Source organism: Purpureocillium takamizusanense, chromosome 9 (genome assembly GCF_022605165.1).
Source record: "Purpureocillium takamizusanense chromosome 9, complete sequence".
NCBI lineage: Eukaryota > Fungi > Ascomycota > Sordariomycetes > Hypocreales > Ophiocordycipitaceae > Purpureocillium > Purpureocillium takamizusanense.
The window spans coordinates 1,346,489-1,359,437 of NC_063076.1; the positions used below are offsets into that span (position 1 = coordinate 1,346,489).

General features: G+C 61.1%; 5 protein-coding genes across 5 annotated transcripts; 2 read left to right on the forward strand and 3 right to left on the reverse strand.

Annotated features, from left to right (window-relative positions):
* Positions 1-19: 19 nt before the first annotated feature.
* KIP1 (Kinesin- motor protein) lies at positions 20-4,225 on the forward strand. Its single transcript, XM_047990896.1, has 3 exons — positions 20-708; positions 772-2,478; positions 2,530-4,225. The coding sequence occupies exons 1-3, from the start codon at positions 253-255 to the stop codon at positions 3,862-3,864; spliced, it is 3,498 nt and encodes a 1,165-aa protein (XP_047846906.1). The 5' UTR covers positions 20-252; the 3' UTR covers positions 3,865-4,225.
* On the reverse strand, positions 4,081-6,865 carry JDV02_009244 (uncharacterized protein). Its single transcript, XM_047990897.1, has 2 exons — positions 6,416-6,865; positions 4,081-6,261 (listed from the first exon to the last, which is right to left on the reverse strand). Exons 1-2 carry the CDS (start codon positions 6,680-6,682, stop codon positions 4,210-4,212), a joined length of 2,319 nt encoding a protein of 772 aa, XP_047846907.1. The 5' UTR covers positions 6,683-6,865; the 3' UTR covers positions 4,081-4,209.
* Positions 6,866-7,002: 137 nt separating this feature from the next.
* NOP7 (mRNA-binding ribosome synthesis protein nop7) lies at positions 7,003-9,085 on the reverse strand. Its single transcript, XM_047990898.1, has one exon. The coding sequence runs from the start codon at positions 9,007-9,009 to the stop codon at positions 7,060-7,062; it is 1,950 nt and encodes a 649-aa protein (XP_047846908.1). The 5' UTR covers positions 9,010-9,085; the 3' UTR covers positions 7,003-7,059.
* A 353-nt stretch (positions 9,086-9,438) lies between these two features.
* Positions 9,439-11,211, forward strand: JDV02_009246 (uncharacterized protein). Its single transcript, XM_047990899.1, has 3 exons — positions 9,439-9,727; positions 9,866-10,133; positions 10,212-11,211. Exons 1-3 carry the CDS (start codon positions 9,571-9,573, stop codon positions 11,068-11,070), a joined length of 1,284 nt encoding a protein of 427 aa, XP_047846909.1. The 5' UTR covers positions 9,439-9,570; the 3' UTR covers positions 11,071-11,211.
* JDV02_009247 (uncharacterized protein) lies at positions 11,161-12,949 on the reverse strand. Its single transcript, XM_047990900.1, has 2 exons — positions 12,549-12,949; positions 11,161-12,388 (listed from the first exon to the last, which is right to left on the reverse strand). The coding sequence occupies exons 1-2, from the start codon at positions 12,697-12,699 to the stop codon at positions 11,256-11,258; spliced, it is 1,284 nt and encodes a 427-aa protein (XP_047846910.1). The 5' UTR covers positions 12,700-12,949; the 3' UTR covers positions 11,161-11,255.

The window sequence follows — 12,949 nt, forward strand, 5'->3', positions numbered from 1 at the left end:
CCGGATGTTCAAGGATTACACGACAGCCCTGGCTCACAGTCGACCTCACACCACCAATCTCAGCCCTAATTACCATCTGCTCGCGGGCCCGCCACCCCAGCTCGACGCGCTTTTACTCCCATATTCGATATCGTTGTCGCGTCCAATCTCGCTGCGCTTCCGAGTTTACCAGCTGGAGGGACCTCCAGCAGCGCGTTCACGCTGGCTTTCCGACGACAGACGCGCTCCGACCGGGAGCTGGGCCGGTCGGCGATGGGCTCCAGCGTACGCGCCGGCAGCTCCGCGATGAGCCGACCCAGCATCAGGCCCGGCGGCATCAGGTCATCGTCCGTCCGACACGCGTCGTCGACGCTGGGTGTGCCCCGAGGCAGCGCCACCGCCGCCGACCGCTCCGGCGCTGTGTCGCCCGCGGATACCATCTCGACCTCATCGGGCATGAAGCGCAAGGAGCGAGACTTCGACTCGGAGGCCGGGGGCGAGGAGACCAACATCAACGTCGTCGTGCGCTGCAGAGGGCGCAACAGCCGCGAGGTCAAGGAGAGCAGCACCGTCGTCGTCAGCACGGACGCGGTCAAGGGCAAGCAGGTCGGGCTGTCCATGGGCGCCAACGCGCTCAGCAACAAGACGTACAGCTTCGATCGCGTCTTTTCCCAGGCGGCGGACCAGAACATGATCTTCGACGACACCGTCAAGCCTATTCTGGAAGAGGTACGTGACCCGAGAGGGCCTCGCGCACGCACGCGCGCCGACTCGGTCGCTGACAGAAGCTAGATGCTCGCCGGGTATAACTGTACCATCTTTGCGTACGGCCAGACCGGCACCGGAAAGACGTATACCATGTCGGGCGACATGACGGAAACACTGGGCATGCTTTCCGACGAAGCCGGCATCATCCCACGCGTACTTCAGCAGCTCTTCCAGAAGCTCGAAATCGACGACTCGGAAAATTGCGTCAAGTGCTCCTTCATCGAACTCTACAACGAAGAATTGCGCGATTTGTTGTCTGTCGAGGAGAGCGCCAAGCTGAAGATCTTCGACGATGTGTCACGCAAAGGACATGCCGGCACCATCATCCAGGGAATGGAGGAGAAGCACATTACGAACGCCTCCGAGGGTATCAAGGTGCTTCAGGATGGCAGCTTGAAACGCCAGGTTGCGGCGACAAAGTGTAACGACCTCAGCTCTCGAAGCCATACAGTCTTCACCATCACCGTCTATATCAAGAAGCCAAACGAGAACGGCGGCGAAGACTTTGTTAGCGCGGGCAAGCTTAACCTTGTCGACTTGGCTGGCAGCGAAAACATTCAGCGATCCGGCGCTGAGAATAAGCGCGCCGCGGAGGCTGGGCTCATCAACAAGTCCCTTCTGACCCTCGGCCGCGTCATCAACGCGCTCGTCGACCGGAGCTCGCATATTCCCTACCGAGAGTCGAAGTTGACCCGCCTGCTCCAGGACTCGCTCGGTGGCCGGACAAAGACGTGTATCATCGCGACAATATCACCTGCTAAGAGCAACCTCGAGGAGACGATATCAACACTCGACTATGCCTTCCGCGCCAAGAACATCAAGAATAAGCCCCAAATGAATCCGTTGCTCAACAAAAAGATGCTTTTAATGGAGTTTGCGAGCGAAATTGAGAAACTCAAGAGCGAGCTTATCTCAACGAGGCAGCGCAACGGGGTGTACCTATCCAACGAGACCTTTGAGGAAATGACGGCCCAGAGCGAATCACGGCGAATAGTCGTCGAGGAGCAGACGGCCAAGATCGAAACTCTGGAGACGAATCTACGCAACAAGGGCCACGAGCTGCTCTCCCTTACTACCTCGTTTATGGGACTGAAGAAGGATCACGAAGGGACCAAGGCCCAGCTCAACGACACCAACGGCGTGCTGGAACAGACCGAGATTATCCTTTCGGCGACGCGTAAAACCCTGGCTGAGGAAACGCGGCGGCGGAAGGCCCACCAGGAGACGGAAGGCAAACTCACCGAGATCGGCGGGGAGCTTATCAGCAAGCTCAACAAGACTGTGAATGACGTCGGCGGTCTTCATGCGAAGAACAGACGAAAATCAGACCTACAGTCGCTAAATCGCGTCACCTGGGGGACTTCACAGAGTCAGGTCGCCGATGTCACGTCCATGGTCGAGCGGCGGGTACAAGAGTTTCAAGACGAGCAGCTCGAGCACATTTCCAGCGTCCGGAATCGGATGCAAGATTTTGTTGAAGAGGAGTTGCAAAAGCTGACTACCACGCAATCGTTTTTGGACAAGCATCTCAACGAGTTTGTTGAGTCCAAGAAAGACATGCTGGAGAGAAAACAGGCATCCAAAGTCGACATGGACGGGGTGCTGGAGGAGATCAAGGAGATTCGCGACAACGTCAAGGAGAAGACGGGGGAGAGCCTGCACGCCATCTCCAACGCAGCTGAGAAGATCTCGGCAGATGTTTTGCAAGAGATGACCAACTTTCACAGCACGGTAGGTCTGTTCTGTAGCTTGCACCAAAGAGCCCTTGCTAACGTGCCCCAGTTGCACACCTCCTATAGTACCCTCGGCAAGGACTTCAAGACGCTGTTCGAAGATCTTGTCAGACACATCACCGCACAGCGCAGCGAGACGGATAACCTCCGACGCCAGCTGCAAACCGCCCTGAACACCATTGTTCTCCAAAATACCAGCATCTCTACTCGAATACAAGAGACCTTGGAGGAGGAACGGCGCCAAGCAGCTGAGGACCGCCAAAGGCTGATGACGCAGATTACGGTTCTGATCAACGCTCAGGCAGAGTCGCAAGAGGCGCGCATGGCCGACAAAGCATCCCAAATCCAAAAGACTGTATCCGAGTCCTCGACATCGCTCGAGGCAGCATCCGCACAATACGGAGAAGGCATAGACTCTTGGGATGAGAAGGAGGGCGAGTTGCTGGACGAGGTTAAGAAGATGCGAGACCAGCTCAAGACCAGACTCAAGGACGATTGGACCACCACAAGCGAGCAGAGCATGGCTATCCAGAACTCTGTTCGCTCTGTGCATGCCGAGACGGTCCGCGTCGTGGACGAGCAGGTCGAGCACCTCGACACGCAAATGGAGGCGCTCGACGACTTTGTCACGCGAGCACGGTCCGAGAACGCCAGCCATCACGAAGCACACGGGCAATCAGTCCAGGCGCTGTCAAACACCGTCGAGCAATCGTTTGGTAACATCGCGGCGCACTTCAAGACGACTTTTGACCGTGTCAAGAATTTGGGCGAGGAAATGGAACTGGACACAAACGACCTCGAGGACGGGCTGGAGCCGCTCGAGACGCAGCTCTGCCAGCCTTTGGCTAACCTGCGCGAAGGCATTACCTCCACGTCACTCCACGAGTACCAGCCCACCGGCGAGACCCCTCAAAAGGTGCTATACACCTACCCGAAGACCCTGCCGCGAACAGAATCACCCGATGCCGGTCTCTCGCACTTTGAGGAGCCTTTGGACTTGATGGAGGAGCATGGAGAGAACGACGAGGGCCACGACAGCATTCTCTTCCCGGAACTGGACCCCAACCGAAAGATGAGCTCGCCGCTGTCGCAGCGACGCCCATCCAACGCTAGCAGCTTGGACAAGAACCCGCTGAGTATGAGTTTGCGCGAGGTGAATCCCAATGTAACGACGAATCTAACCACGGGCGCGATTGGATTCGACCCTAGCATGAGCACCATGTCCCTGCAGTCAGACCACACCATGCCCATTCTCAAGAGGAGCACACGACCTGGGAGGGGGAGGAGGGCGTCCATGATTGTCGAGGGGAGAGAGAATCTCCCGCTGACAACGGAGGTGTTTGCGCAGGGCATGTCGAGGAGGAAGAGCCCGAGGCTTAATTAATTGACATGGTGCAGAGGTTGGAATTGCTCGCACGCGCTGGTGTTGGGCTGACACAGGCTTTTGCCGGCGTTTATCGGTGGTCATGGATGGCATGGGTTCCGGGGCTTAGAGGCTGGGCGTCTTTTCTCTTCATGAGCGGGAGCCGGAGGTTGTTGGGATTATATTGCAGGGTTATTGAGCACTTGTGATACCCTTGAGCATTGTTGAAGATGTGTACAGTTTTCGTCGTTGGCGTTGGAGAATCAACCACTGGGCTGGCAAGCCGAAATCTACTTTGTACAAGCTTGCTATGATGGAACAACTACCACGCCTGTGTGTCACCTTCCTATGATGTATGGAAATCCGTCAAGACGACTCATCGTCTCCCGCCTCATCGTCCCCATCGTCGTCGTCGCCATCGTCGTCGCCACTCTGCGGCCGGCCTCTCCTAGTCGCCCTGCCCCGGACCGGCCGTCCGCCCCAAAAAGCCTTCCTCTTCCGCTCGGCGACGTCCTCGGCACGCCACCCGCGGCCGACCCGTATGGTGCGCAGGAAGCCGTCGACGTGCACCGCGCCGACGGCCTCGTCCTCGCTGTCGCGCTCCTCCTCGCCCCCCTCTCCCTCCCCCTGCTCCCCTTCCTTCTTCCTCCACCCCTCCGCGCCCACGTCGCGGTGGTCGGCGCCTCCATCCGGGTGCACGAGGTGCATGTGCCTCCGCAGGTTGGCGCGGCGGGCGAAACCCGTGGCGGCGCGGTCGCACGTCGTGACGGGGCAGAAGAGCAGCGCCGCGGAGGAGCGGCTGCGGGAGCGCGATGAGCCTCCTGCTGCTGCTGCCGGCGAGCAGACCGGTGTCGCGGAGCGTCCGCGCGGCGTGTGGGAGGGCGAGGAGGCGAGCGAGGCGAGGCGGCGCTGGCGCAGCGTGGGGCGGACTTGTTCGTCGGACGAGGACGAGGACGCCGCGGCGACGGCGGCGGATGAGGCGGCTCCGGGAGGGGAGGAGGAGGAGAGGCGGATGCGCTCGGGGCGGTACTCGACGGTGTGGAAGCCCGGCGGGCCGCGCGACGCGGGCACCTCGTCGAGTCGCCTGATGACCATGGTCTCGCCGAAGAGGTCCGCGCAGCGCCTCGTCGTGCGCTTGATGACGTCCTCGGGGAAGCCGGCCAGCGCGGCGGCGCCGACCACGTCGCTCCAGTCGCGGAGGCCCCATCTTCGGATCTTGCGGTCGAGGTTGCTGCTGCCCTCATCGTCGTCGTCGTTGCCGTCGCCGTCGTCAGGGCGGTGTCGGCGGCGGCCCGGCGCGGCATCAGAGTCGTAGTGGTAGGAGTCCTCCCCCCCGGTCGGGCTGCCGTCTTGCGCCTCCGTGTCCTCGGGCGCGGAGGTGGACTGAGCACCCTCCGCCTCCACTTCCGCCTCCGCCTCCGCCTTGGCCGTCTCGAGGCTCCTCGTCCTCCGGCGCTCGATGCGCTCGTCGCCCTGGCGCAGCCACTCCTCAAAGGCGGCATCGCGGTCGCTCGGCGTGCAGGGCAGACGCCTGTGGCTCTCGCGGGCGACGCGCAGGCGCATCTCGTCCTCGGTCTCGCCCTCGCGCGGGACGTGGACCTTGCGCGGGCGGCCGCGGCGGCTCGTCCGCGGCGTGACGGCGCCGTCGCTGGCGGTGCCGGGTCGGGGTATGCTTCGGGGCCGCCCGCGGGAGCGCTTCCGCGGCGTGGCTGCGGCGGTGGTGACGGTGGTGATGCCGGCTTGCGAGTCCGAGTCCGAGTCGCTGGGCGAGTCGGAGAGGTAGCACAGCCCGGCGACGCGCGCGTTGTGGAGGACTTGCAGCGTCTTGTCGAGCTGGGAGAGGATGTGTCGGACCGAGGGCTGGAGCAGCGCGTAGGACAGCTCGTCGTTGGTCGAGACCATGGGCTCGTACGTCCTTTCTTCCTTGGGTCCCTTGGAGCGTTTCGACTGCCGAGTGGATGCATCTCCCTGCGCTGAACCGTCGCTGTCGAGCTGCATCATGTTCGTGCTGTCGTCGCCGGACTCGTGCTTCATTGTGGGCCGTGGCGGTGACGAGGGCATCGACGCCCCCTCCTCTTCTTCTTCGTTCTCGTCCTCCTGCTTGCCGCCATCGTCGTCGTCAAACTCGCGCTGAACGGGGCCCGGGGGGGAAGCCTCAGATTCTATCGACGCCCGCACCGGCAGCTGCCACCGCTTGCGCTTCCGGAAGCGCTCCTTTGCGAGCCGCAGTATCGCCGCGCCCAGCTCATCCTGCAGATCTGCGCTCGGCAAGGCCTTGATCTCCTCGCGACGTATCGTAAACTGCTCAGCCTCGTCGTCCTGCCGCCTGACGAGATGTTCCTGCGGAACGTTCTTCTCCCTGAGAGGCCAGGCGGTCCACTGCTTGGGCGGCGCCCATACTGACTCGTTTCCGTTGTCCTGCATCGTTGTCATCAGCACATACACACAAACACACAAACACACACACATATGCTCCGTCCTCACTCCCCGTGTCGACCGCCCTCCGACAAACGCAGGCGCTTGCGAGAGACAGGCAGTCAGAAGAAGTAGAAGATCAAAAGAAGAAACCCACCGCCTGTATCGTGAGCATGCGCGCCGTCGCCGGGTCCCTGCCCTGTCGCTTGAGCGCAAAGGCGTCGTACAGGTGCACCGCCAGGTCTTGGTGCTCGAGCTGCCGCATCGACCGCCACAGATGCCGCTCCTCCGCCGTGAGCGCGCGCCACGACGACTTGGGCCCCGTCCAGCGGTTCGGGCGATTGCGGTACAGGTCCTCGGAGGCGACTGATGCGATCTCGTCGCTGTCGAGGTCCCATCTCACGGGTCGTTTGGCCTCCTCCATGGTGGTGGGCTTTGTTTGTATGGCGGCCGCAGCCGCAGGCCCGCGCTTGGAAAAAATCTCAGCGCGAGATCGGTGGATTCATTCCTCCGCAAAATTTGATACGGATCTCGTGAGTGAGTGGTGTTATTTCGCTGTACAGCGAAGGCGTGGATGTGACTGATCGGTAGGTCGTTGGCGTTGTTGTGAGTGATGAATTAAAGTGCAAAACGAAAGTCACAGTGTGTATGTCAGAGTTTGTACTTTTTAGGCTTCGCCAGTAACTACACGCAACAGCGCCACACCAACATGTCGCAGCACTCAGGTACATTGTTTCCGACATTCAAACGAAATTGAACCGGATTTAGATCTATGAAATGGTATTTACAGTAGCTCAAAATTTACGCTTTTCCCTTTGCCTTTTCCTGTTCCAGCTTTCTCCTCTTCGACCGCAGCTTCTGGTCCTCGGCGCTCTTCTTGTTGTTAGTGTAAATCATCTGTTCATAGAGCTTCCGCTTCTTCTTGCTCAGCATGCCCTTGGCCCGCTCGAGATCTTCCGCTTCCTCGCGTGCCTTCTTGTTCAACGCCTTCTTGGCATCCTCCTTGGCCTTCGCCTTGGTCTTGGCCTGTGACTTCACCGAGGCACCTGCCAGCTCGGCCTCGAGCTCCTTCTGTCGGGCGTCGGCTTCATCTTCATCCTCGTCGTCTTCGGCTTCTTCTGCCTCGACGCCCTCCATGTCATCCTCATCATCCCCCTCTTCGTCCTCGTCGTCTGACCCTGCGACGTCCATGCCCTCCGCGGTCTCGTCCGCGTCCGCGTCCACGGCCTCCAAGGCCTCTGCCTCAGTTTCCTGCTCCTCGAGCGGCATCGTGGGATCGTATGCTCCCTGCACCTTCCTCACGAAAGGACTCAAGTGAGGCGGCAGCGAGGCGCCAGGAGCGTACATGTGCGGCTCCTTGAGCTCCCCGTCATTGACGCTATCCCAGACCCACTGGGGCTGGACGTACGTCCGTCCAGGCACGCGGCGGTTGGCTGCCAGCTTCTGTGACGTCTGGTTGTCCTCCGCGTCCTCGTCCTCGTCGGCCGCGGCTTGTATCGGAGGCCGATCGACGATCTGATGTGTGATTGAAGGGTCCAATTCGTTAGTCGTGAAGGCGCCGTCGCCTAGAACGGCGTCCCATCCGACGCGCTTGCAGCCAAACGACTTGAGCAGGAACTCGAGGGGTTGTCGGGGGGTTTCGCGGGAGAGGTAAAATGTGCAGTTCGCGAATAGTGAGTTTCCGCTGCCTCCGGCGGCCTCCGGCTGCGGCAGCTCATCGCCACCCTCCGCAGCCGGCTCAAACTTATCAATGGCCTCGCTGGTAGCTCCCTCGACCGCGGCGTCTCCGTTATCGCTGGCTTCCGTTCGCTCCTCACTGCCCTTGATGGTCTTAATGACCTTGTTCACGGCAGCCTGGACCTTGGGATCAGGCTTGTGTGGCGCATCCTCGAGCTGCTTCACTTCCTCGACACCCATAAGCGCCTTGCCTTCAAGGGTGAAGGCACCGAGTTCGGCGGCGTTCTCGTCCTTGACCGCGTCGAACTTGGGGGGGTACTTGAGGCCAATGGCTGTGTAGAGTCGGAAGTTGACAAAGCCAAGCAGCGTCATATAGAACTCGACAAAGGTACCCATGATCCTGAAGTCAACGTCGCCGACGATCCGTTGGTTGAACTTGTACGGCACCAGCCACAGAATGTCCTGGCCCTGGATGTTCGCCTGGTAATAAATACCCTTGATAGACAAGAAAGACTTGGTGACGCTCTTGGAGGCGATGAGGTAGTGCTGGAACTCGAGGCACAGGCGCTCGCACCGCGCAATCATCTTGGCGGGAACGCTGGAGGTGGAGGGCAGATTCGCAAAAAGGAAGAGCATGGACAGGCAGTCGTCGAGGTCGCGCAGCGCATCGACAAACGTCGGGTAGCGCTCGCGAATGACATGGTCGAGCGTGTAGAGCGGCTTCCCCGTCTTGTCGGACCTGGCGGCGTTGCCCTCGAGTCGCTTCGCGTCGCCGACGTCGCCGCGGCCGAGCGCGCGCGAGATCTTCTTCTCGAGGACCTTTTGGTCGCGGAACTTTTGCAGCAGCGGCTCGTGCAGCAGGTACTGGATGTCCTTGGCGTAGTAAAAGGTCGTGGAGCTGGTCGACGACTTGGACACCTTCTTCTTGCTCCGGGGCTCGCGCGGGTAGATGCCCTTCCAGATGCACAGCTTGCGGAAGTCGGGCAGGCTGATCTGCAGCTTCCGGATGGCCTGGTTGCGCGTGACGTAGTTCTTGGCCGCGCCGGCCTGGCCCTTCTTCTGTATCCGCGGCATTGTGTCGGGTCTGTGCCTGGAGGAGGGAAGCCGCAATTGATGTTGTGTCGTCGAGGGTTTACTCGTTCGAAAGACAGGCGGCGGGGCGGGCAGCAGCGACGAGATATTCGACTTTTTTTCTTTGGCTCTGGGCCTGGGAAATTTTAATGCCCCCGCCCACCGCCTGAAGAATCCCGCGAAAGCGGTCTAGCGGCGGGCAGTTTGAAGCCAGTCTGCTCACCGCCTGCAGGCGCGACAGCATCCACTGGAGGCCCACCACCATTGCGGCATTGGGGAGGGTGCAGGTGCGCCGAACGAAGCCCTGGAGGCGCTGAGCCTCACCCCCGAGACTTCAGCTCCAGGCGTCGGGCCGGGCTCCGGCGGGCGCGGGTTGGATGGATGCCAAGTGGCCTCCGACCTCCCTCCACTCACGCCTTCCTAGTCGGACCCATCATCGTCAGCTACTGCTGCGGCCGTCACAAGCTCTGGCGCGTCCCTTCACCTCCCACTTCCTCCTCATCCTGCTCCTCCTCCGTCGCCGTTTCCCTCCCCACACAGCTGCGCAATGGCCTGAGAGATGCCATGGCCGCGACCACCACCATGACCTTGCGAGGCAGAGCTGGCGTCTACGCCGGCGCCGCCTTGCTGCGACTCGTCCTGACCCTTGCCTTCCCCGGCCTGCCCGACCTCTTGACTGGCCGCGTCGAGATCTCAACCCCTGTCACGAGCTTCAAGCGATGTAAGCTTCGCATCGCGTGCCGCCTAGACAAACACAAAACACCCCTCTCCTCCCTTCGCTTTCTTTACCACTCTTGAAAAGAAAGAAACCGGAAAGACGCTGACGCCCGTGTGACCGTTGTTGTTGCTGTCTCTCTAGTGCAAGAAGGGCTGTTCCTCTACAACCACAACGTCTGGCCGTACGATGGCGGCGTCTACCACCAGGCGCCGCTGCTGCTCCCCCTCTTCTCGCTGCTTCCCGACGTCAAGGCCTGGCCCATATTCACGTCCCTGCTCTACATTGCGGTGGACCTGCTGAGCGCGGACGCGCTGGCGAGGATCGCGGACTCGGGCGAGGCCGGCCAGTCGAGGCTGTTTGCGTCCCCGCGACGGGCTAAGCGCGCGTCCGGACTGCTCGTGGCCGCGGCGTGAGTTCTACCCTCTCCCTCCGGGTCCCCGCAGCCAGCGTGCGCGTCTGCACAAGCAGACTAACAACGATGCTTAAGGTTCCTCTTCAACCCCTTCACGATCGCGACCTGTATCGGCCGCTCCACGAGCGTCTTCACAACATGCGCCATCCTCCACGCCATCGCCAAGGCCATCTACGGCTCCCCCTTCAACGCCATGGTCGCCCTGTCGTTCGCCTCGTACCTCTCCATGTACCCGCTGCTCCTCCTGCCGCCGCTCATCCTCCTGGCATTCGACCGCCAGCCTGAGAAGCGCCGGGCCACTTGCGCCGTCCGGTTTGCCGCCAAGTGCGTTGTCGTCGTGGCGGGCTGCCTGGGCGTGCTGCTGGGCATGTCGTTTGCCCTGACGGGCAACTCGTGGGAATTCCTCGCCCGCACGTACGGCATCCAGCTCACGCTCTCGGATCTGACGCCCAACGTCGGCCTCTGGTGGTACTTCTTCATCGAGATGTTCGACTCGTTCCGCGCCTTCTTCCTCGCCGTCTTCTGGCTGCACCTGTCCGCCTACGTTGGCGGCCTCTCCATCCGCCTACGCACCCAGCCCCTCGTCGTGCTGACCCTCCTGCTCGGCATCTTCTCCATCTTCAAGCCCTACCCGTCCATCTCCGACACCAGCCTCTTCCTCGCCATGCTACCCCTTTACGGCCACGTGCTGCCTCTCATGCGCTACACGTACGTCGCCTCGGCCACGATATTGTACGCCACATTTCTTGGGCCCGCCTTTTACCATCTGTGGATCTACGCCGGCAGCGGCAACGCCAACTTCTTCTACGCCATCACACTGGTATGGAGCCTGGGCCAGAGCTTGCTGGTGTCGGACTTGACGTTCGCGGTCCTGCGAGATGAGTGGGAGGTTGAGCGACCCGAGATGGCCGGCAAGGAGATCAAGCAGATATAAAAGACTATTGGTCTCTAGAAAACTAGCCATGGACAACGTCCGGCCGGGGTTGAAATCTTTGTAGCAACATTTGCATGTCGCCGCCATAGAGTGGACACTAAAAGAGATAAATGCAAGCGAAAGCATATTGATGAGAAAAAAGGGGTATCATGTCTGTTGATGCTACTCGTACAACTGGCCCCCGTCTAGTCTACTTCCGAATCTGCTTCTACAAGCCGGCCATCGCCAGGCTGTGCCGCCGCCGACCCCATCGGCTGGCTGTCGTACACCCCCATGGCGCTATTCAGCATAGAACCCAAATCGCCAAACTGGCTGAGTTTGGATGTTCCTCTTTGCACCTGCCAGAGCTGCGACCTGGCACCGAACGGCTGCAACGTCGTGTATGCGTGGAACCCGTAGCCGAAGGCCGCACCGGCGGCCGCCAGCGCCATAAACAGGACAACTGCGCGCTGGTCGATGCCCTTTGTGCGCTTTTCGGCGCGTAGCCGCATCTCGGTGGCATATTGAGCGCCGACCCCCGGCGCGTGTCGGAGGACCGAGTCCAGCGCGCGCGCGCCAGACGCCAGCAAAGACGGGACCTCGGGTGCCGCCCAAGGCAGGTCCATCGGCAGCATGTCGTCGACAAAGTTGCAGAGTTGAGGCGTTTCCGTCTGCATCCAGTCTCGGAGAAATGATCGGGGGACCTCGGGCTTGGCCATGAGGGCGAGATATCCGTACGCCAAGCAGTCGAGAGAGCTAACGGGCGTTGTGTCGCCGAAGAAGCGCGGGTGCTTCTCGTCGCTGCTGCTCTCGCTCAAGAACTTAACTAGATTCAAGAGACAGTCCTCGACGAGCCCGAAGAGCCTTATGGCGACTGCTTGTTCGGGTGTCATTTCCTCGCGGACAGTCTTTTTCGCTCTCGTCAAAGGCAGATGCCTTCTAAACGTCTCGGGTAGCGCATCTCGCCCAGCAGTCAAGTGAAGGCCACCATTGGGATCAAAGTCCGTATCCAGCTCGGCGAGGCCCAGGTGCTCGACGCGCTTGATGGCCTCGGCACGTATGAGTGTCGGGACGGTCCAGGTCAGCGGGAAGGAAAGCAGGGAGCTGTACGCGGGCCGTGTTGTGGCGGCCCAGTTGGCGGCCGAGGCATAGAGTGAGAGATCGACGAGGGGCGCAGCATGAGCGTCCAGGTACACCATGAAGGCAACGGCGTCGATTTTCTGAGTGGCGCTGAGGCCGGCGTCGAGGTTCGGGCAGAGTGACCTTTGCAAGAGGTAGCCGACTATCTCGTGAAACCCGCTCGACCAGGCGCCGTCATGGCACAGGGCGGGGAGATGATCTGCGGCGCACGATGGCGGTTAGCTTGGACTGGGGTCGCGGGAGTCAGGACCGGGGTCGCGGGTTACGTTTGCGCCGGAGGCATACGTAAGGGGGCCGCGGCGGGAGGGGAAAAGTGAGGGGAAAGGCAGGATGGAGGAGAAGGAGAAGGCTCGGCGTACGCTCTGGGCAGATGAAGGGGTCGTTGCTCAGTATCAGACGCCACGCGGTGCCCGGGAGGCCGGAGTGGTGAAAGTATGCGATGGTGGCGAGACACTCGGCATCGATGGACGGGAGGCCAAAGGCCGAGCCCCAAACATGGAGGTCCAACATGGCGGCGTTGGGGGCGGGATTCGAAGTTGCGTCTCGACGCCGTTTCGCCTATCGCGGGCGGCGACTCGAGGGACTTGCGAGAGTGTGCTCAGGCGGATGCGAGCTGCGCCGGGTGAAGGGGTTCGGCCGGAGCACAGCCCAGAATAGAAACGGCCAAGAGGCGAGGGCAACAGGCTGCAACGTCGGCGTGCGTCGCAATGCCGCGGCTGGTGACGTGTGCGATGGCGGTTGAAGTGCAGCTGCGGAGGTG